This window comes from Protopterus annectens, chromosome 3.part1 (genome assembly GCF_019279795.1).
Source record: "Protopterus annectens isolate FY-2018-M chromosome 3.part1, PAN1.0, whole genome shotgun sequence".
NCBI lineage: Eukaryota > Metazoa > Chordata > Ceratodontiformes > Protopteridae > Protopterus > Protopterus annectens.
The window spans coordinates 471,315,711-471,337,937 of record NC_056732.1 but is presented as its reverse complement, the minus strand read 5'-3'; the positions used below and the strand labels follow the sequence as shown (position 1 = coordinate 471,337,937).

Below are 22,227 nucleotides of genomic sequence, written 5' to 3'. Positions count from 1 at the left end.
TGATTTTGGAATTGTATGTGCATTTGTGTTTTGAATGCACAGTTTATGAAATTTTACTTTATTTTTTAGTGAGCAGCAGCTATATGGCAGGTTTACAGGAATGTTAGTCTGACGATGTGCACAGGAACAGGATGTAGACACATTTGCTAAATCAAAAAGAATGTACACATTTATTCAAATCTGATCAATTCACTGCTCAAGTTAATGATCCCTGTACTGTCCATTCACCTCCATGGTCCTCATCATGTTTTACCACAAACAATTGAGGACACGTCTCATACAGAGTTACCTTGCAAGGTCCCCGACTAGTAACATCTCGGTCATAAGCAGTATTTTCTGATGGCGGCAGTATGCCACTATCAGTTTTCAGAAAATTATAGGAGTCAAAACATATAATAACTCAAAATAGAGGGATGCTGTTTTGAAATGAGTAGAGAAACAGTCTGAATTTCATAATTTCTTTCTGACAGCTGAATGCTCTGTTTGCCACAAGTTTGATGTTCCTGTTTTCAGTTCTCGCTGGCCTCTTTTTTCTTTAGATGTAAAGTTCCCCTCCTCCTAGATGTTGACAGGTCCAGAAGTGATACCACTGTGTGAAAGGGCAGACAGCAACAGAACTTGTTCACCTACTCACATGACACTGTAACAGCTGATGTATGCTACTGAAAGTATAAGGAAGGCTGTACTTATTATGTGTATTGCACTTTCTTTATTCATATAGAGACTATTTAATTTTTCATAGTGTTACACAAGTTCCCCAGAAAGACAGAAAGCTAAAAAGGTCAGTAAAATTTAACAACCAGAGCATTGTTCTCATAAATCAAGTGAATCTACGGAGTTACACATTCCTTCTATCTGCTTCAGTGAGAAATAAAACGCAGAGAGCTACAGTCTACAGTCTCAGTCTTGTTTTTAGCTGCGGTCTTCCCAAAGACAAAGAAGGCTTTGTCTTCCAGAATGCTTGTTCCCTAGACCTTGTTTCAGAAGTTCAGAAATTCCAGATATGCAAGTATCCTTTTGTAGTCTCCAGTCTGTACAGTGAACCAAACAGCTGGGAATGTTGCAGGGAAAATGCAGCTTTTTCTGATGCTTCTTTGTAAGAGATGTATGTCCCAGTATAAACTAGACAGTTCTCATGCAAGGTAAAGTATACAGGAATGGATTTCAACACTTTTAGATATGAAATAAGAACTTATTGTAAAGAACATAAAAAACACAACATATTTTGCACTGCTTAGTAAAAATGGTTTTTGATGGCAGCAACAGCTGAGTTTCAAGAATAAGCTTGCGCACACACACACACACACACACACACACACACACACACACACACACACACACACACACACACACACACACACACATAAAATCTGTTCTGCTGAAACCTAGAGTTGGAATTACACCTACTGCATTTGCTTTCATTTGTTCACCCAGTGGACTAAAGCTATGAGTGGTTAACTAACTTCATCCTATGGCTTGATTTCCTTATACTCCATTTGCCTACAGTGGGACGTCTTGGATCACCCTGAAAAAAAGGCTTTTATGTGGGTGTAGTGATGAACATTAAAATACCCAAATGTAAAAAGGTTGACAATGCAAATGTCAACAGTACAACAAGCATGCATGAGGGAAATCCTCTGCATGCAAAGACATAGCTTTATAAAAAAAAAAAAAAATATATATATATATATATATATATATATACATACACACATACATACATACACGTATGTTTTACAGTATTACACACACACACACACACACACACACACACACACACACACACACACACACACACACACACACACACACACCAGTTTATTAGAATGAAGCTTACGTTGTTGGGGTTATACCTGCTTTTTTATTAATAGTTGGCCTTCATTCAGTGTACATCTACAGTCAATTTAGTTTCATCTTTTGTTGTGTGGATAATTTTATTAATAGTTAATCCAAAAGACTTGAAATAAATAATTGAGTATTTTAAGATGGATGCAAAAAAAAAGAAAGTAGTATAAAACACAAGGACAGTAGTAAAAGGATGAAATTTTTTTTTTTTTTTTTTTGCTGAAAAAGAAAAACAGAACAAGAAACTAGAAAAACTGGTGAAACTAGAAAACTGGCTAGTTACAAGAAAAAAAAAACACAGAAGGGCTTGGGGGGCTCAGAAGCCTAAGGGTTTGGGGTACCACTTAACAAGAAAGGCAGGCAATAGAAAACAATTTAATTTTTTTTTCTATTTTTTTTTTTTTCTCTTTGTACACAGTAGGGAGTGCTCACAGTCAGGTCGAGTGATCAAATACTCTGCACTCAGTTGAGTGCTAAAATGAGATGGGCCCAGAGGCAGGCTGAGGGGCGGGCAGTTTCAATGCCACTAAGATTAACACCAAAACAAAAACACTTGGTCATTATACCATTCAATGTGAGGAGTGGAGAGAGACACGTGCAAATGAGGACATATGTCTCATATAGAAAAGGGCTGGAGGAAAGATACTTGAAGCAAAATGAAAACACACCAATTCAGCTTGGCAGTTTGCTTCTACTATATACATTTCAGCTAATGCTCACAATGACTGCATGTTCATAGGTTAGTATTAGGATAGATACCACTGAGGGCCATTTTCAGCATAAACATTTTCCCTTTTTGTAATTGAATTAACTTATCCCATTTGGTTAGTGATTGGCCTTATCCATCCCATGGTCGATAATTTTACATATGCCCCTTAATGAGAATAACTGGGATTTTACCATAGATAATTTGAATACATTTTCTGTTACCCATCCATAGATCCAAGTTGTGCTTGAATATGAACATGGATGAACTTTGTTTTATGTGGATGGGGAGTCTGTTCCAGAACAGCAGTATCCTCTGCGAGATATACCTGTCCCTCCAAACTGTTCTGTTGATGTTGCAGAAGAGGTTGAGATTCCTAGACCAAGTATTTCTGATGAATTTGACTTGCTGATGTGCACTAAATTGCCAGTATTGGGTCGAAGTATGCCCTATATGCCAGTGACATGTTACCTCTTAGCAGTCTGTTGGATACACAGTATAGTGGCAGGGCTTTGAGTTGGTCCATATAGAACATGTTGTTTAGGCCACTTATCCTTTTAGTTACGTATCTCTATGGGCATTCCAGTTGTTGCAAGGGGTAGGACAGGTACACATTAAAGGGAGCATTATAGTTAATGTTTGGTCTAATAAGGGCTAAATAAAATGGGAAAATGACATCCTTAGATCTAGACACAATCCCTTTATTTATAAGCTGTGCAATATAAAAGGACTTTCTTACAACAATGGCCACATGTTGGTCAAATGTTAGGTCATTGTCCACATAAGTTCCAAAATCCCAAATAATTGGGTCAGCTCTTAGGGATGTATTGGTAACGTGGTAGTTTCCTGGGATAGATGACCTCCCAAAGGATACAATAATGCATTTTTGGCACTTAGTTTTAGTCCATAATTTTGGCACTAGTTATTTATTTCGAAGAAATCTTCCTGCGGGATGGCAAAGTCTGGTACTTGCTTTTACTTCAGAAAAGTAAGTGCCAAACAGGAGAGGTCCCAACACAGAACCCTGGGGACTCCACTGGTGACTGGTCCCTTTGTGCACGTAACTTCCCCTATTTTGATTATCTGCTTCCTATCTGTGAGATGGTTGGTAATCCAAAAGGTGATGTAAGGGTTTATTCACAGTTTATTTAACTTTTCTACTATGCCTGAAGGTCGAGTTATATGCTGTGTACTGTTTTGCCTTCATTCATTGCTTTGATGACCTGTTTTAAGAAAGTCCACCAGGATAAATACGCATGACCTGCCCTTGATGAATCCAAACTAAGACAGGCACCATGTTTGAAGGCTCTCTATGTCCTGACTGATTTGGTCCATGATAAGTCTTTTCCACAGCTTTGCATATGAGCCTGGTCAGACTTACGGGTCAGTAATTTCCTAGGTCTGTGGAAAGGTCTGTCTTGTGCAAGGGAATAGATGTTCTCCATTTGCTTGGTAAAAAACCTGCTTGGAGTTTGAGACTGAACAGTTTTGTTAGGGGTATGGCTGAATTGTGCTTCATGTTATTTAAGATGCATCCAGAGATATTGTCAGGGCCCCCTCAATGCAGTATTTTTAGCTTTTGGTCGCACTTTTAGGGCCTGTTCTTGTGTGATAGCTGGAATCAAGCCATTTTCAGTTGTATCTTGAGGGACAGATGAAGGGAGGGGGTAAAGTTAGAGCTAATTTAATGGTCAGTAGGTTCACTATATATTCATAGCCTCAGTGTTGGTTAACATTGTTCATATTCAGCTCAGCACATTGCTGCACTGTGATTTTGAGATTACAAACATAACTAAAAATTCCTTGTGATTGCCTTTAGCTTGGGGATTTTAGCCTCAAAACTTAGCTTTGGTGAATTTTATTAAGAGCCCACGTTGTTTGGTTATTTCAGTGACAATAGCTCTAACATTCTGGGAATTAATTACACTTCTTAATTTTGATCAAAATTCTTTTCCTTTTATTATAAAGCTTATTGATATTATGGTTCCACCGCAGTAGTTTGTTCCTAGGATTTGCCCTGTTTCTGTGGGGTACAGCTGCATCTATGCAGCTGTTTACATGCTGGTATAGTGTGGAGGTGTATGTTTCTGTGTATACAAAGACGTTAACTGGGTTTGGTGGGGATTTGAACTTGCCAATGTATCACTTTGGAGTAGGTAGTTTGTCATAAAGAAATTTCTAAAAGTACCTTGTGTGAAAGGGATCTCTGGTTTCAATTTTATTTTGAAGGTAACTGCTTTATGGTCAGACCTATCAAGTGATAAAGATGCACAAGGGATGGTACAAGAAGATGCCCCCATATTAGTAAGGACAGGATCCAAAATGTCTCTGACCAATTGTTCCAAGGCATTTGTATTGAAAAGTCCAGAAACCTCTGTGCTTTTGCACTAGTAGTGGTGTAAGTTTCCCAGCCTACAACTGGATAGTTTTGATCACCTAGGAAAATAGTATTGGAGTTAATACTGAGTGATTCTAGTTCCTGTAGTAGGCATTGTAGCTTTCCTTGTGTCACAAAGGGAGTTCTACAGGTAGCCAATATGTGGTATAGGACCTTTCTAATGGTTGTTTGGACAAGAAAAAGCTTTAGTACAGCATGCTGCTTTACTGGCCTTGATAAGAGTCTTTTCTGGATGTAGATCGAGACACCCCCCCTTTTTTTCCCTCCTGCACAGTAGTTGGTCTAAACATGTGGAAGGCATTACAGCCTTAAACATCTGGAGTGATACCTGCTGTTTTAAACCATATGTCAGTCACTACACAGATGTTAATAACCTCCAGTGTGAGAAGAGCTTGTAAGGAGTGGCGTTTCTTGTTTAGGCGCCTAGTATTGATCAGTAACACCTTCATATCTTCCTTTGTTTGTTTCATTATGTTGGAAAGTTTATCAGGTTAGCATTGCTTAAAAAAGGCAGTAAAGGTGTGAAGAATGTCTTTGCTGATAGTAGAAAGTCAAGAGGGGACAGATGCAGGCCAATCCCAGTGAAGCAGCATGGTCCATCAATCATATTCACTTAGGATGACAAATACTGGACCCCTTTGAATGACATCAAACACTAATCCACTTACTGAAGTTGATTATTTTTACTTGTTAACGTGGCATCGATCCTTGATGAACGTAGAATGCTGTTCAATATCAGGCTCATACCTGCCTTCGACGCACAGTTTGATAGGTCAATCATGGTTCTCTTCATATAATCCAGGGAAGTACACCTCAAGTCATTGACATCAGTGTGAGCTGTGTCAGAGTCATACTGGTCCTTGTTGTTCAAGGACTTGAGTGCATGTGTGATCTGACGGATCCTGGTACCAGACAAGCACCTAACCATCACTCTTTCCTTGCTCATCCTGGTAAGAGGCACAGCTGTATGTCTTACAGTGGAGTCACCTATAACAAGACTATTTGGTTAGGCTGATGCCTGTCTTACGGGCTCAGCATCTATGACTTTGGGACTCCTTGTGTTATGTGAGGAAGTAGGCTTAATTTGCTGAGTGTGCTTTGTTCTTGTGTTGTATTTTGGAGGTCTTTGAGGTTTATCAAATTAATCTTTATTAACTCAGCATATGATGGATTATGTGCATTGGGATGGCCTTGAACAGGGGTGATTGATTTGTGATGTATTAACAATTCTGGTGTCTGAACTTACTGTGTGTGAGAGTTTTGCCTCTAAGGAGGCACTGTGTTATGTTGTTTGAGTAACAGATGACCATCAAACAGCATGAAACAATTCTTACAGTCTCTCAGAATACCCATCTCATTCGGACTGGCTGCAGACGTTGTGGGGAGTGCTGGTCTACGATACCAACAGGAATGACTACGGGGGTGTGGGTAAGTATAACTGCTTGGAGTTTTAGGATAATGTTTGGGTGCACTTGCTATTTAAAGTTTAATACAAAACAACAAGTCTGGAAATGTTCCTCTGACACCAGCAAGTACCAGTAAATTAATGTGTGTAAAAAATACTCATTTAATAATAAAATCAGTGCAAGCAGTATCAGTATAATCAAAATTAAGCAATGTTATCAAATGTCTTTTAGTGTTTTACATAGTTTAAAGGGAGAGACTTTACAAAATGATACTTATGTGCTTAATGACAGCAGCCAATAAACAGGGAGAGAGAGGGACTTATGTTGTCAAATTATCATAAGGGGCAGGCAATAACAAATATAAAGGGTTTAAGAACACTAGCACAAGTGTGTGTGTGTGTGTGTGTGTGTGTGTGTGTGTGTGTGTGTGTGTGTGTGTGTGTGTGTGTGTGTGTGTGAGGGGGGGTGACGACAATTAGACCTTTAGCTCTGAGGTGACTGGCCTGGAGCTGCCTTAATGCAAACACTAGTCCTGAACTAGCCTGACATATGCTCAGTATATAAGCTATATGGTAAATGCTAAATATTAATATTAGAAGTATCATAAATAAAATACCTGAACTCCAGACCACAATAGCACACTACTCCCCAGAGATAGTTACTTTAAAAGAAACCTGGGTAAATAAGAACATAGCTAACTCAGAAGTTCTCCCTACCGGCTACAATATCATTAGACAAGACAGACCACTTTGTAAAGGGGGTGGAACTGCCTTAATGTATAAGTCCAACTTAACTGTACATCAATTACCAAACTCCTACCACTCCCCCAATAATTGGGACATACTTATCTCACAACTTCAATTTCACTAATAATCCACAAGAAAGGACAGATAGATCCACACTAGAATGTTGGATTTAGCGCTTTCGTTTTTTAATAAAAACTTTGTCAGAATCGCAATGAATATATGCGCGGTAATAAATACCCTCTCCCCTTACAAATTAACATTAATTTGTAAGGGGAGAGGGTATTTATTGGGTCAGTGTATGTATTCATTGTGATTCTGATGAAGTTTTTATTAAAAAACGAAAGCGCTAAATCCAACATTCTGGTGTGGATCTATCTGTCCTTTCTTGTGGATTATTAGTTTTTGTTCGTGGTGGTGTTTTAACTTCAATTTCACCCTAAAAATGTCATCACCACAATTGTGATCTATATTCCACCTGGTAATATACCTGCTAGCCTTGAAGACTTCTTATCCTGGTGTTCTTCCACATACTCACAAGAAACCCTTATTCTGGGGGATTTCAACCTAGACTGGTTCACCTGTAAATCAGAACCACCAAGTAATCTAATAAAATCTCCATGGCTACCAGCAGCTAGTCCAAATTCCAGCTAGATGTGATAAAAAATCTAAAAGGGAATCCATCCTTGACTGGTTCCAAACTAACAACCTCACATTGTACCCCCACACAGGCAGTCTCCCAGACACCTTGTGACCACAACATAATATACCTTCTACGTAGTAGAACAAGTATATGCAAGACCATTAACTATAAATCCACTAGAAACATAAAATTTCTCTCCTGATGTCCTCAATAATTTACTCTGTAACTGTGACTGGAAGCCCCTAAAAAACCTCCCACTTGACCAGGTTGTAGCATATTTCAACTAAACATTTCTACAACACCTAGACACTGTCGCTCCATTGTGCAAAATCAAGGTTAGAACCTCTACAAATTCCTGGCTCAGTAAAGAAACCAAACAAATCTTCAAGTCCAGAGACACTGCCTGGTTTTACTATCAAAAAGAAAATGAACTGAGAAACGAAAAACTGAAGAAAAGAACACACTGTGAACAAGCACCAACACTTCACTCAGCTCGATAAAGAAATAAATATAAAAAGCTGTTCTTATTCACTTTAATACCAAAACAAAATAAAATTAAGCGCTTTTCGTTTGGGAAATATCCAGACTTCTTCAGATGTAGAGCAAGAACAAAAACCCTAACTAAAGCACAACCGTGCAAAAATGCATTAGGCTGGACAAAATCCTACCATTACAAACTAAATACCAACATAACCCCCCAAAATTTTGGAAAAATATAAACCAGCTGCTAAAACCTTCCCTAAAGGCTACCCCCAAACCAACCACCCCTGACACTAAAGTTCCCATTGAAACACAATTCAACTCACACTTTGTGAATTCAACTCTATCCTTACTATCACAGGACAGTTCCAGCCTCACTATCCCCCCAACACAAATAACACTAATTTACTACACCCTCAAAAACAGTCAGTTCAGTTCAATCAAAAAAGCATGCTCAAACTAAAAACCTCATCAACAGCAACCAACCTACTCCCCAGCTATTTCCTGAAACTCACAGCAGATGCTATTGCTAACCCAATCTCCACTCTCATAAACAGATCAATTGTTGAAAACTATGTGCCCAAACTCTGGAAAATATCCTATGTTACACCCATACATAAAGGTGAGACCTCCATCCATTGAACTTAACTACAGACCCATTGCTTTACTCTCCCCTGGCCAAATCTACAAAAATGCATCCATACCCAGGTGCTAAAACCAGACAGCAACATCCTGTCACCTACTCAACATTGTTTGGTATCTGCCCCCATAACCACCACAGCCCTCCTCTGTTTCACAGACACAGTAAACCATCTAAAAAATGAAGGCCTGCAGGTGTCAACTCTTTTTTTTGGATATGTCCAAAGCATTTGATACAGTCTCGCACCAAATCCTGCTAAACAAACTAAACCAATATCACTTATCAAATTCCACTCTTACCTTCTCTTAAAGCTCTACTTAACCAGGTACCAAAGCGCTATGATGGGAACATTCTCTCTCTCTTCAGCTGCCCATTACTATATGAGTCCCATTCTCTATCTTAGGACCAGTTTCTATCTTAGGACCACTACTATTCACAATCTTCACAAATGACCTCCACACAGCATGCATCTATTATTCAGTATGCAGATGATACTACCTTAATCTGTGATGCACAAAACATTCCCACCCTCTTGCAAACAACTCAACTAGCATTCTCTGATGTTGAAAACTACCTTACAAGCCCAACTCTCAATCCAAAGAAAACTCAGCTTATGATTATAACCAGTTCTAACAAAAACAGTGATAACAGTCAATTCACTATCTACTCCACAAATGCTACTCCAATTGCTCCAGTGGCACAGGCTAAGCTATTGGGAATAACCATAGACTCCCACCTAAAATTTGATAGTCATCTCAACTTAACTATTAAAAAGGTACATGCCAAACTGGGATCACTCTACCGTATCAAGCCATTTCTTACCAACAACACAAGATCAGCCATTGCTCGCTCCCAACTTCTATCCACCCTACTCTATGCATCTCCCATTCTGACTAATCTCAACAAAACTGAACTAAGCAAAATGGAAGCCTGCTATAACAGAATTGCCCGCTTTGCTGCAAATTGCTCATATAGAACTCATCACTGTACTGCTTTGAGAAAGCTCCACTGGCTTGAACTGCTCAACCTCCTAACCTAAAATCAGCTCTGCCTCTGTCATTCTATCTATTACCTCCCCAATACGTGTCCATCCCTGAAAAACCTAGTACAACATCACTCAGCCAAAAGGCCTTTTAGATCATCCAGCAAACTACTTCTAGAAGTCACCAACAGTTACAATAGCTTTGAAGACCCACTATATAGTAGTTCAGTGGCTAAAAAATGGAACTCTGTCCCCACTAGCATTCAAAACACATCGTCCAAAGCCTCCTTTAAAAACCTCACTAGGCAGCATCTCAAGCAAAGTTGGCAGTGCCATGATTGCTCCCCAGGCTAGTGAAAGTGGATAAGGAACACATACTAAACCTAGAGTACTTAATAATAGTTTTCACTCTTACTCACAAACACTGGCTAATGTACAATGTATGTACTGTACCAGTGTACTATGTATGTATTCCAAATTTCAGCTGTACACCACAGATCTATTAATTACCTTTATTTTTAAATTAATATTTTCTTGTTTGTTCTCTCCACTGTAACTGCTGATGTGCTGCATACCACTGTAAAAACATGCTTATTGTAATTTGTGTGTATACTGATCATGTCTAAATATCTAAATGTATCTGTAATTTTTCTATGTGGAGCTTTTCTCACCTGGCCGCTGCTGAAAAAGGGCCTTTTCGGCTCAGTCAGACACCCCCGGTTAACAAATGTAAAATAAAAATAAAATAAAATAAGCATGAAACTACAGTTTAATATAAACAGTAAGACCACTTTACAGTTAAATGCAGTGCAATTATGTACTGGAATTACTAATATAAGCTTAAAGATCCTAGCTAAAGCAGACACAGTGTGTTAAAATGACTTTAAAATCAGATCGAGAAATGAAATCACTTATCTTTCTTTTTTCTCTATGTAATGAAAGTATTACAATGCATGTATTACTTACTTATACTTCAGTTGTCATGCACTGGGGCAATTTCCTTACAATGATCCAGTGCACCTGCCCTATTATGAGGTGGCAAGGACTGGGGGAAGGGTAACTGTCATAATCACACTAGAAACTACTGGGGTCTCCAAAGAGTTGACTGCTATTTGGCACCTGCCTCAGACACAGTAAAATTGTACAAGAAAGCCATGGTTAGGGTGAACTACATTACGGACTCAAGGAAAATGCCTACATGTCACAAAGACATTGCTGATAAAGTTGATGTCCATTCCAAAATTTGGTGTACTGGATTGTTAGTCCATCCCAAGGATAAGCCATATTATTAGAAAACAGTAAATTACTGCTAAGTGGCATCGCTTTAAAATGACAGCAGAAGGGACAAATTCAAAAGGGAATTTAGGAATGAACATTATCCACACAGACAACACTGGCAGACATGATTTACAAAAAAAGTGATTCTAATGAATTCAGGAAAAGATGACAGTAGTTTTGCCACACAAAAAAGGATAATGGAAATAAACAACTGAGGATACAAAGGTGTCCAGGGCAAGAGAACATCTGTAGTCAAATAAACAGCCATGGAAATGACATGATATCAAATAATGAAATCTTCTGCTGCTGGTATTTTATGTTTTTGTTTTCACCAATGTGTACTACAACTCTGGACTCCTTGTTATGAGATATTTTACATTTGATATTATTTCACAGATTTTGACATCCCTTACTTTTCCCACTGGTACCTGTATATGAGTACTGGGCTGTCATTTTTTTGACTCTACAGTACTATGTTTTCCTTCAAAGTTCTAAATATTCTGCACTATGAAGTAAAACTGGCTGGACAGAAAATACAGACCGGCATGAATATGAAAATGTTTATATTATTTTTGTAATTAAATAAGTATAGTACGTTGTGGTATATTAACAAATCTGCATTATATAAAAAAACTAATCCTCTGAATATACTCAGTTTTTTACCCACTATCGTTCCTCACATTTTTATTCTTATTCTAAATCTATAGTGCTCCTTAACTCATCTTCTTCCATCTACAGTAACTGAAGCTGATTATTACACACTACCATGGAAGGTGGCTCACCTGTGGTGGTGGTGCTGCGGTAGCGTTGTCGCCTCACAGTCAGACGCTGTCCGGTTCGATTCTCAGCTAGAGCGTCTTCTGCATTACGACATTTGTGAATGGGCATACCTTCGTTGAAGGTTGTGCATCAGGGCTGGTAACTTAGCACGTAAAAATCAATTACCAATCATTAGCGGACCGGAGTTCCGCTGAGGCGACCCCTAATCGGGAAAAGCCGAAAGACACAACAACAACCATGGAAGGTGGCTCAGGAGAGGAGGTCGTAGCATGCCTGTGGGAAATCAGTCGTCAGTGGTAGCTCTGAGTGAGATTCAGGGACATGTTATCCTCTGTGCATAAGGGAATGCAGGCCTACAGCCAACTTGCATCTCAGAGCTACAACTCTGACAAAGGGTTACTGTAATGATATAACACAGCTCACTAAGCAAAGCCACTGTGAAATGCATATGCTAATGAGCTACATTGTGCTTAGAATGTGACAATGCAAATACAGCTGTCTAAAGAAACTGAACTGTATTAGAATTACAGGTGTGCACTGGGAGAAGGGAGTCCATTGCACTGTTTTGGAAGCATGACCTGTGAACCCCATCTACTAACTCCAACACACACACACACACACACACACACACACACACACACACACACACACACACACACACACACACACTATTCTGGTGCTTCATCATGTCTTGTGAACACAAATGGAGCTGCTACTGATTCACAGCAGCACCACAATTACTCTCACAGGCACCAGTATTACGTATAGGTATACACTCATATGAAGGTCCAATCTACAGAGTCCTCCTTTAAATACAATACTTAGCTGCATGGAAAGCCAGAGAAAACTGACATCTTATGCTGCATACTGAAAGCCAGAAACATAACAAATAAAACTTGGTGATCCCCTGTGGTTACCTACACTAAATTAAGCTGATTATTACAAGTACAGGGGTTCAGGCAAGGGGTTGTAGGACAGCTGTGGGAAAAGAGAAAAATACAATGCCATCCATAATACTGCTCTGTCATTTAGTATATACACTGTACTGTTGAATTTTCAATGTCTATATATTATTTCATTAGTGTTACATTTGTAGTGTAAATCTGTATCAAGGATGAAAAAATATTTAATGTACAAGTTATAGATAAAAGACTATGGCTGTTAGCTAATGGATTGTAATGCTGGTTGCTCATAGGTTCATAGGATGATACTAGGCTACTGGCCCGGAGGCCTTTATAAGCCTAGCCAAAAATTTTACCCATGTTCCCACAAAGTCAGCACCTGTCTTCCCAGTCCAGCAGGGACACAAGTGGGATCTCAGGGGTATATTTTCTGTTTCCCATCCAGTCGTCCCGGTTCCTCTTAAAGAGGGCTAGTGAGGTACTCTGCTTGACATGGAGAGGGAGTCTATTACACAGATAGAGGAGTCTTTGGGATACAAATCTATCCCGCCAACAAGTTCTATTAATGTCACAGACCAGGTTGAGGGTTGAGTGAGTGGAGTTTGACTTACGGATATGCAGCAACTCCATCAAGGTTGAGTCTGAGACGGCCTTGTATGCTAGACACAGGTCACCTGTGAGCAGTCTGTACGAGACTGAGTAGAGAGACAGGGCTTTTAGCCTATCTGTATAGGTTAGGTGCTTGAGACCCTGGATTTTCCTGGTCAGGAACCTCTGTGATCTCTCCAACTGCTGCATTTGCTTGGCAAGGTACATGCCAAAGGGGGCATTGTACTCGATAATGGGTCTGATAAAGGAGGAGTACAGGGATGTTATGACCTCCTCATTCCTGGATGAAATACCCTTACTTATGAGTTGGGTCATATAGAAAGTCTTTTGTACAATGGAGACAATGTGGTGGTCAAAAGTCAGGTTGCTATCAATCTGGGTGCCCAAGTCCCTCATGACTGATTGTGTGCTCAGTACATTGTTTTAATGTGCTAATTAGTGGGGATGCCATTTTCCCCAAAGGGGATAATAATGCATTTCTTGGCATTCAGTTTGAAGCCATGATTCTGGCATCAGTCATTAGTTTGGGTAAGGCCCTCTTGGAGGCTGTTCACTAGGAGAATGTATGACAGTGCCCAGCTTGCAGTCATCTGTAAACTTGGTTAGCCGCAGACCACTGGTTTTGGCTTGTACCTCAGAAAAGTATATCCCAAACAGTAGAGGCCCCAAGACAGATCCTTAGGGTACACCACTTGTTACTGGTCTACTACTAGAGGTGGCTTCCTATATTTTGACTGAATGAGTTCTATCAGTGAAATAATTAGCTACTCATCTGGTAACATATGGGTTGATGCCTTGTTGGGAGAGTTTATCTATTATGGCCAAGTGGGGAATAGTGTTGAAGGCTTTGGCTAGGTCAGGATAGGTGGTGTGCACTGTCTTCCCCTCATCCAAGGCTTTGGTGACTGTTTCAAAGAAGGCAATCAAGTTTAACAGGCATGGTCTCCCTTTGAGAGAACCAAACTGTGTGGGATCAAGTGTTTGGAGGTTACCAATGTCCTTATTTATAAGGTCCATGATAATGTGTTCCATGGCCTCAGGCTAGTTAGGCTGATGAGCCTATAATTGCTTGGGTTGGTGGATGCTTCACCTTTGTGTAGAGGGATGATAGTGTCTGGCCTCCATTCTGCTGAGACAAAACCGGTGCACAGGCTTTGGTTGAATAGGGTGCCTGGTGATTCTGAGAGCTCTTGCCTGCGTTCATGTAGGATACAGCCAGGGATGCTGTCGGGTCCCATAGAGGCAGTATTTTTTTGCCTTTGAGAGGGCATTAATGACCTGCTCCCTGGTGAAGAGGAGAGGGGGCAGGTGCTGGGGATGTCCTGGTTTACTGATGGGGGAACAGTGGGGTGAAGTTTTCACTGCACTTGTCTGCCAGCAGGTTAGCTATATCTATGGCATTTGTGTATGTGGTATTCTTGACCACCAATTCAGAGCAGATTTGGGTTACCTTTGAGATTGGATTGTGGACGTATGTGAAGGTGGCCTTGTGATTGTTCTTAGCGGATGTGGCCAATTTGGACTCAAAGTTAACCTTAGAGGATTTCACCAGTGATATTATTTGCTTGTTCAGTCAAAAGAGAGATTGCTTCCAACTTGGCACCTGCTCCTTCTTGGTCCTGGACAGCAATGTTTTCCTTTTATTATAGAGTTTGTTTATTGCTGCTGTCCACCAGACAGATTTACTCTTCCTTGAGGAAGATGATTTGGTCCGGTCAGGTATTGCTGTGTCCATGCAGCTATACAGGTGTTAGGGATGGTGGCTGTGAAGCTGCTTACACCTGCTCTCAGGAGGTTGTAGTCAGCTTTGGAAAACTTTTTTTGTTCGACACTGTCGGGGGTCAGAGGAGATGATGACCTCAAAAGTGATTGCTTTATGTTCAGATCTTACCAAGGAGGATGACACTGTAGGGGTGCTACAATGGCTACTTATGTTGGTTAGTACCAGGTCCAGGATATTTTCCCCTCTTGTGGGGGTGTTGACCAGCTGATCCAATGCATTGTCACTGACGAAGTCGAAGAATCTCTGAGTGTTCCTGTTTGAACTAGAATAGGTCTTCCATTCTATGTTTGGGTAGTTAAAGTCACCCAGAATCAGGGTAGAGGGTTGAATCTTGATGGATTCAAGTAAGTCCAGATATGTGGAGTGGGCCTCCTGAGTCATGGTTGGGGGTCTGTAGCTAGCTAGCTATGATTTGAATAGGTGTTTTGTCAACAGCTAACTGCACCTGGAGTGTCTCCTGTGCATCATACTGTTTGACCAGCCTGGAGTTGTGTATGTCCTTGATAAATATTGAACCTCCACCTCCTTTTGCTTTGTAGCCCTCTGTTTGGGGTCTGAAAGTATGGTAGGACAAGTAACCTGGTAAGGCTGGGGTGCTGTCTGTAGTTCTGAACCAGGTTTCAGTGACTGCACAGATGTCAGCATCGTCCAGGGCGAGGAATGCTTGCAATGAGTGCAGTTTCATGTTAAGACTCCTAGCATTTAGCAGCATGACCTTTACATTTCATTTAGAAACATTTTTCACGTTAGTAATTTTGTACTCATGACTTTGCCTAAATAAGACACTATGGGGGTGGCAAGAGCCTTTGGCAGAAGCCTGAAGCCCAGGGGAGACAGATGAAGGCCATCTCTGGCAAAGCATCGTGGTCTGTCAATCAGTAATTACAATGGATTTAAACTATGTGGATCTCTTCTACTTGGGCCTTTTTTATTTATATTTGTTTACTTGGTAGTGCACTGATCAATAATGAGAAATTTCAGACTCAGAGATACACCTGATAATAATGGATAAATATCTTGCTCTGTATCTGTGAAAGATGCCAAGTTTGTATGAATCAGTTTTCTTCACTTTGGCATGATTGTGTCACTAACACTTACATAGACCATGTAAAAGGGAAATCTACACAGAATGGAAGTGGCACAAATTTTAATAGTAAGCTTCTGGTAGAAGCAATTACACCTTTTAGGTTACATATTATTATAACAAGCATGTTTTAAATTACGATTCTCCACAGAACAGCATGATTGCTCACTTGAGGAGAAACACTGACAAAGAACCCAACACAGCTTTCAAAATAATTTCTAAATTCTTTTTCTCAAAACTTTTTTTCTTCAAAAGCTGGTCACCAATGGTATATAAAGCAACTGCATAAATAATTAAATAAATTATAGATATGCAGTTATCTTCCTAGCTTACCACAACAACCAACAAGCAACTCCTTAATCAAACAATCATGGCCTGTGTTACAACATTATTCTGTGAAGAAACAGACCAGGAGACAAGGACAAAAAACTTCCTAAAGTCACACGCTTGCACTCTGGAAGATAAGTATTTCAAATTTCAGCTTGTAAACATAATTTAATGCAACTATAGATCTTTTGTGAGGTCTTACTTGATGGTCAGCTCATGGATACAACACCACCACATTTTTGTTTTTGTTAGAGAACAAGTTTTGTTTACTAAACAGTATTGGATAAACTTTCAGAATAAAAAATTCTTAAACACACTTTACCATCTGTAAACCGCTGAAACAGTACAATGCAAGTTGAAAATTAAAACAATTACTGTGTGAGGTTTTCTTTTATGTGCAGCATCCTGTAAAGAAAAACATTCAGTGTATGTCCTATACCACCCCAAATATAATCTTTCAAACACAGAGGTCTCTGTAACTCACCAACATTCTAGGTTAAAAATCTTCCAGGTGCAGAGAGTACTTTCAGGTAAATATCACTACTAGCTTTGTCATTATCTACTGTTGTAGGTGTGGACTCTAATCATTAAACCATTCACTGTTTTTTTAGCTTTCCCACAAGTGGCCATCAGCTGCTCCTAGGGACTCTCCCATATACTGGGTCTATTGCACACTGACTTAACCATCTTCAGACCAACTCTGATCCATGTTTGGGGCTGGTGAAGACATCGAGGTCTCCTGAGGAAATTTCATACTACTGCTTAGGGAAGGTTTTCCTCAGTAAAGCCTAAAGTCATTTCCTACATGTACTTGTGCCATCAGATGGGATGGTATCCAACAGACTTATGATGTAGCATCCCTGTCTCTATGTCTGACTCAGCCCGTTCCTTGTATCCCTTGTAGACAACCCCCCCCCCCCCACTGGCCTCTACCGGGGATCAACTGTAGTGCTTTGCTTGAGTGTGTGCACCCCCTTGGTTGGAATGCCAAGCCTCTCTGCCTGATACATCAATGTCTTGAGCCATTAAATGAACATGAGTGATCTGGGCCACACACATGGTTTCTCTAAGTCATTGGTGCAGGCATAAATCCTTCACTGTAATGTTTCAGAAAGAACAAACTCTGTTTGATGAACATTTTTTTATTATTCATAACTACCATCATCATCATCAACCCCCCTTTTCCGAATTTTCTATATGGGGTCGGAGCATATCGTGTTAACTGTTGCCATCTCTCTTGATTCAATGCTACGCTCCTGCCTTCTTCATCACTCATGCCTGACTGTCACAGATCTTCTCTCATACAATCCATCCACCTCTTTGCTGGGCTCCCTTGTTTCCTCCTACCTTTTTCCTGTTTGTCGTAAATCTTCTTCACCAGATTGTCTTCTGCTTTCCTGCACATGTGGCCAAACCACAGTCATTTGTTCTCTTTGATCTTTTCTGCAATTGGAACTACTTTGGCTTCTACTCTGATGTCCTTATTTCTTTGTCTGTCCCACAGTGCGCCTCCTACCACCCTTCTCAGGCAGTACATTTCTATCACCTCTAGCCTTCTCATCTGGTCTGCATTTACTGCCCATGTTTCTGAACTATACAGTAAGTACTAGTCACACCACTGTCTTTGTACTCCTTACTTTTCAGCTTCTTTGGCATTCTTTGTAATACACTAGACATTATTCTCTATGCCAGTTGGCTGCAGCCCCTCTGATTCTAGCTTTCACCTCTTCATTCAGACTTCCCTTCTCATCATCCATCCCTCCCAAATACTTGAAGCTATTAACCTGTTACACTTTTTTCCCCTTCTACCTCAATTCTCAACTTCTTGTTTTCTTCAGTTTGTTGCCATTACCACTGTCTTATCTGCACTCACTTTCGTCCAATGAGCCTTTAATGCCACATCATCTGCATACAGCAACTTTGTTGATCTGTCCCCTCTGATCTGTTTGCTAATGAAGTCCCTTACCAGTATGAACAACAGTGGGCTCACAGCTGAATCCTGGTACACACCCTCTCCCACTGGGAATCCCTCTATGAGATCAAACACTGTTCATATTTGACTCAATGGGTCCTTGTATATAGTCTGCACTAATTCTACCAATGATTCTGGGACTTTGAATCACCACAGGACTGCCCAAATCAGCTTTCTTGGGACCTTGTCATATGCTTTCTCCAACCCTGGGAATGCCTAGTTGGACTCTTTCCTCATCTTTAGTTTCTTCTCAACTATTTGTCTTGCTGCAAACATTGGGTCAGTTGTGCTGCATCCTGATCTGACTCCAAACTGCTCATCTCCATTCTTACTTTCTAGAACTCTGCATATCAATTTATCAATCCCCCTCTCCAGAACTTTCATGCAATGTAACAGGAGTCTGATGCCTCTGTACTGCCCATAGTTGTGGATGTCCCCTTTGTTGTTGTACACTGGTACAAGTATGCTTATTCTCCAGTCATCTGGGATGCACCTTTCAATCCACACTGCTATTGAGTACCCTCAGGAGCCATATCTCCCCTATCTCAGCCACCATCTTTATCATATCTGCTGTGCCCTCATCTGAGCCTGCTGCTTTCTTTGACTTCGTTTTCCTATGTGCTGTTCTTACTTCTTCTAGGGTGGGCGCCTCCTTTTCTCTATCACTGAATCAGTTATGTACAAATACCACCTCGGCTCGCCCCTAAAAAGAGGGATTAACCCGGCCAACAAAGAGTACAACAAGTAAGCAAAATAAATTAATAAAACATGATAAATGCCTTTTACATAATATGGACAAGGACTATACAAAGGTCAACTTTTATTGCAGTTCACTTGCCATAGTGAAACAGATTATCCTTTTTGGAAATAGAGTGTTTTGCCTGTCTTCTGAAGTCTGCATTTTTTTTTTCATTTTGTTCTCTTTTTTTTCTTATGTCATCCACCTTGTGGCAAAGCTAAGTAAGGTAAGGAATCCTGGATAAGAATCCAAACAAACAACAGACTACTGAGTGCTGCTTGTGTTTTGTGATGCACTGCACTCATTTCTCCATTTGGCATTGTAAATATTCATTGTTTCCATAGCACTCAGGACACTTTTCTTACATTAGCCATAAATCTTTATACCATGCCATTTGCTTGAGGCTACAGATGAGTTTCTCTTCTATGACCGATTCTCTGAGTCTCACAAAATTGCCTAATATTAATACTGCTGATGGGTGTACCATTATCAAACTTAATAGATGTTGGTATAAAAAATTATCTAAAGCTGAATCACAGCTTAAGCTGATGTGGATGCAAAAGACTCTACAAATGGACACTTTGAATAGTCACCTCTTAATACCAGTAAACGTTTATTGTTATTATCTAGACAACAAATATCAATAATTATGTTACACCAAAGTGGGTTAAATATCAACAATTAAGTTCAGCCAGGATGCCTAGGGCAGTTCTGATATCTTGTCAGAACAACAATATTTTGTAGAGTACTAAACTTTTAAATTAAACATTGTCATAACCATTTCTCTAACATGTCATCCATTTTTAGGGACCACTCATTTGTTCTAACCATGGCCTATTTTTTCCTTACATTTCCTACAATAGTAACTGTCTTTGACTCAAGAACAGTAACCTACTACAGTAAATGGACAGCTTGAGATGTAATATACTACATGCTTTCTCCTACATTACCACTGAAATCTACACTGATAAATCTGTAGTCTCAGTGACAGTGTTTTTAATTCAGGCAGGTGGTTTTACTTACTGATTTATTTCATACATTTGTTTAAAGGGTAAGCCTACTGGACACAAGTGCCACTTTTTAGGGGTGACTACTCCAAATCCTGCTGGCTACTGTAATCTAATCATTCACTAATTTATATTACTGTATTTATTTACACATTTTTGTTCAAAGATGATGGGCCAGATTGCAAAAGACTTGCTCACAGTGTAACTGACCACTTACACTGACAGCAGGTCTTTTGGAATCTGGACCCCTATGTAAGCCTGTTTATACAAAGGCATTACACAGAAGTCACTTACACAGAGAGCAAGTCTTTCAGAATCAGTGCAGACTTACACTGAGAGCAACTCTTTTGGAATCTGGCCCAGTGTATTGTACATTAGTTATAATTTTGTTTAAATTCAATGTATTGTGCATTGTGACATTTTAACCAATTGTCAGTTACAGTTTCTTCCTCCAATTGCAATGTTTCTAGCACTTATAATTTAATCTTTAAATCACTCTTTCATAATTTTCAGGTTTACTGTAATCAAAGCCTTTCTCTCCAGTCCCCCACTAAAAAGGTACTACTGTTGCCCAGTCAAACTTTCACAGTCAAGAAAAGCAAATGCATCTATAAAATAAATAAACTTTTCTCCAGCAAACACGTAAAATGTTCATAAGCAAAGATTACAGCAAGTGCTTCTTTTTATGTCTGAGAATATTTTACTCAGTGTACATGACATATATGCAATGATTACGCATTTTAAGGTTAAAGTTCTGAATGTAAAACTTTGAAAGTTAACAGATCATGTTTAACTGAAAGCTTAATTTGAAAGTAATTACTAAAGAAAATTGAAAGCTTCATCCGAAAAGTTATAGCAGAAACTGCATTGTTCCAGACACAGATGTATGCAACTGTATAATATTAAATTACTCATATGCCATACTTCAAGCTGCATTATGTTTCATGACCACTTTCCAGCTGCATTGTGTTCCTGGTCTCTTGAATAAGCCAGTAACATAGTACAGAAGCCCACTAAGCTATTAGTCCATTTTTTCTAAGTAGAATGTACTGTTTGGTTCATTGAACAGACCAACAGTGCTCTGCACCTAGAAAAACAGACCACGGCACAGGCAGCTAGGTGCCCACTGTTCCATTAGCCTGCTTCTCTAGCTGTACTGTGTTACTAGTCCGTTCGAGCCCAATGCAGCTAGAAGCCTGCAGTGACTGTTGACTCCATTTGGATGAGCTCATTATTAACCACCTCAGTTATTTAGCTAATGAAAAGCATGGATCATTGTTGTAAAAAAAAATTAGAGCAGTAGAACGAACAATAAAACAAATGGTAAAACTGGAATGCTTTTCTGAATGCAGACAGGTTGACATGTATGGAAAAATGTATTTTGATGGACTTGTGTGTGTTATCTAAAAGAAAGATTTTTTTAGCTTCACAACAGACTTCATCACTAAGGAAGATGCAAGTACATATTATGGACTAGGAGGTGAGAAGCATAACTTATTTTGAAAATGAAATAGCATACACTGTGTCATCTAACAAGTACTGAAAGTACATATCAAATCTGAAGGACACTAAAATATTGAATCAAATAACTATTCATAGATTCATAGATTCATACTAAGCTAACTGCCCTTGTGAGACATTTTTTAAGCTTAGCCAATTATCCCTTGTGAGACTCAAACCCTGCACCTTGTGTTTGTAAGGCAAACACCTTCACCTTTAGGCCACCCTCCCAACCCCCTAAGTGATAAAGGGGATCATTTAATAAATGAATACCTTAATAAGATTTACAGGGCTTGTGGAAAGAGCACATCAAAAATCTAAACTTGACTGATTGTACAAACTTTGACAAAGACAAGCATTTATGGTTTGCTTATGTGCAGAACAATGCCAGGGAGGTGGAAGG

At 39.6% G+C, this 22,227-nt stretch overlaps 1 protein-coding gene across 1 annotated transcript in view; it reads right to left on the bottom strand.

The window, feature by feature from the left end:
- Positions 1–22,227, bottom strand: part of SNTB1 (syntrophin beta 1) — a 1,146,703-nt gene that overhangs the window by 585,303 nt on the left and 539,173 nt on the right. Inside the window, exon 6 of the mRNA XM_044066911.1 lies at positions 17,578–17,601. Within this exon, the coding sequence (XP_043922846.1) occupies positions 17,578–17,601 (24 nt within the window). The remainder of the gene's footprint in view (positions 1–17,577; positions 17,602–22,227) is intronic.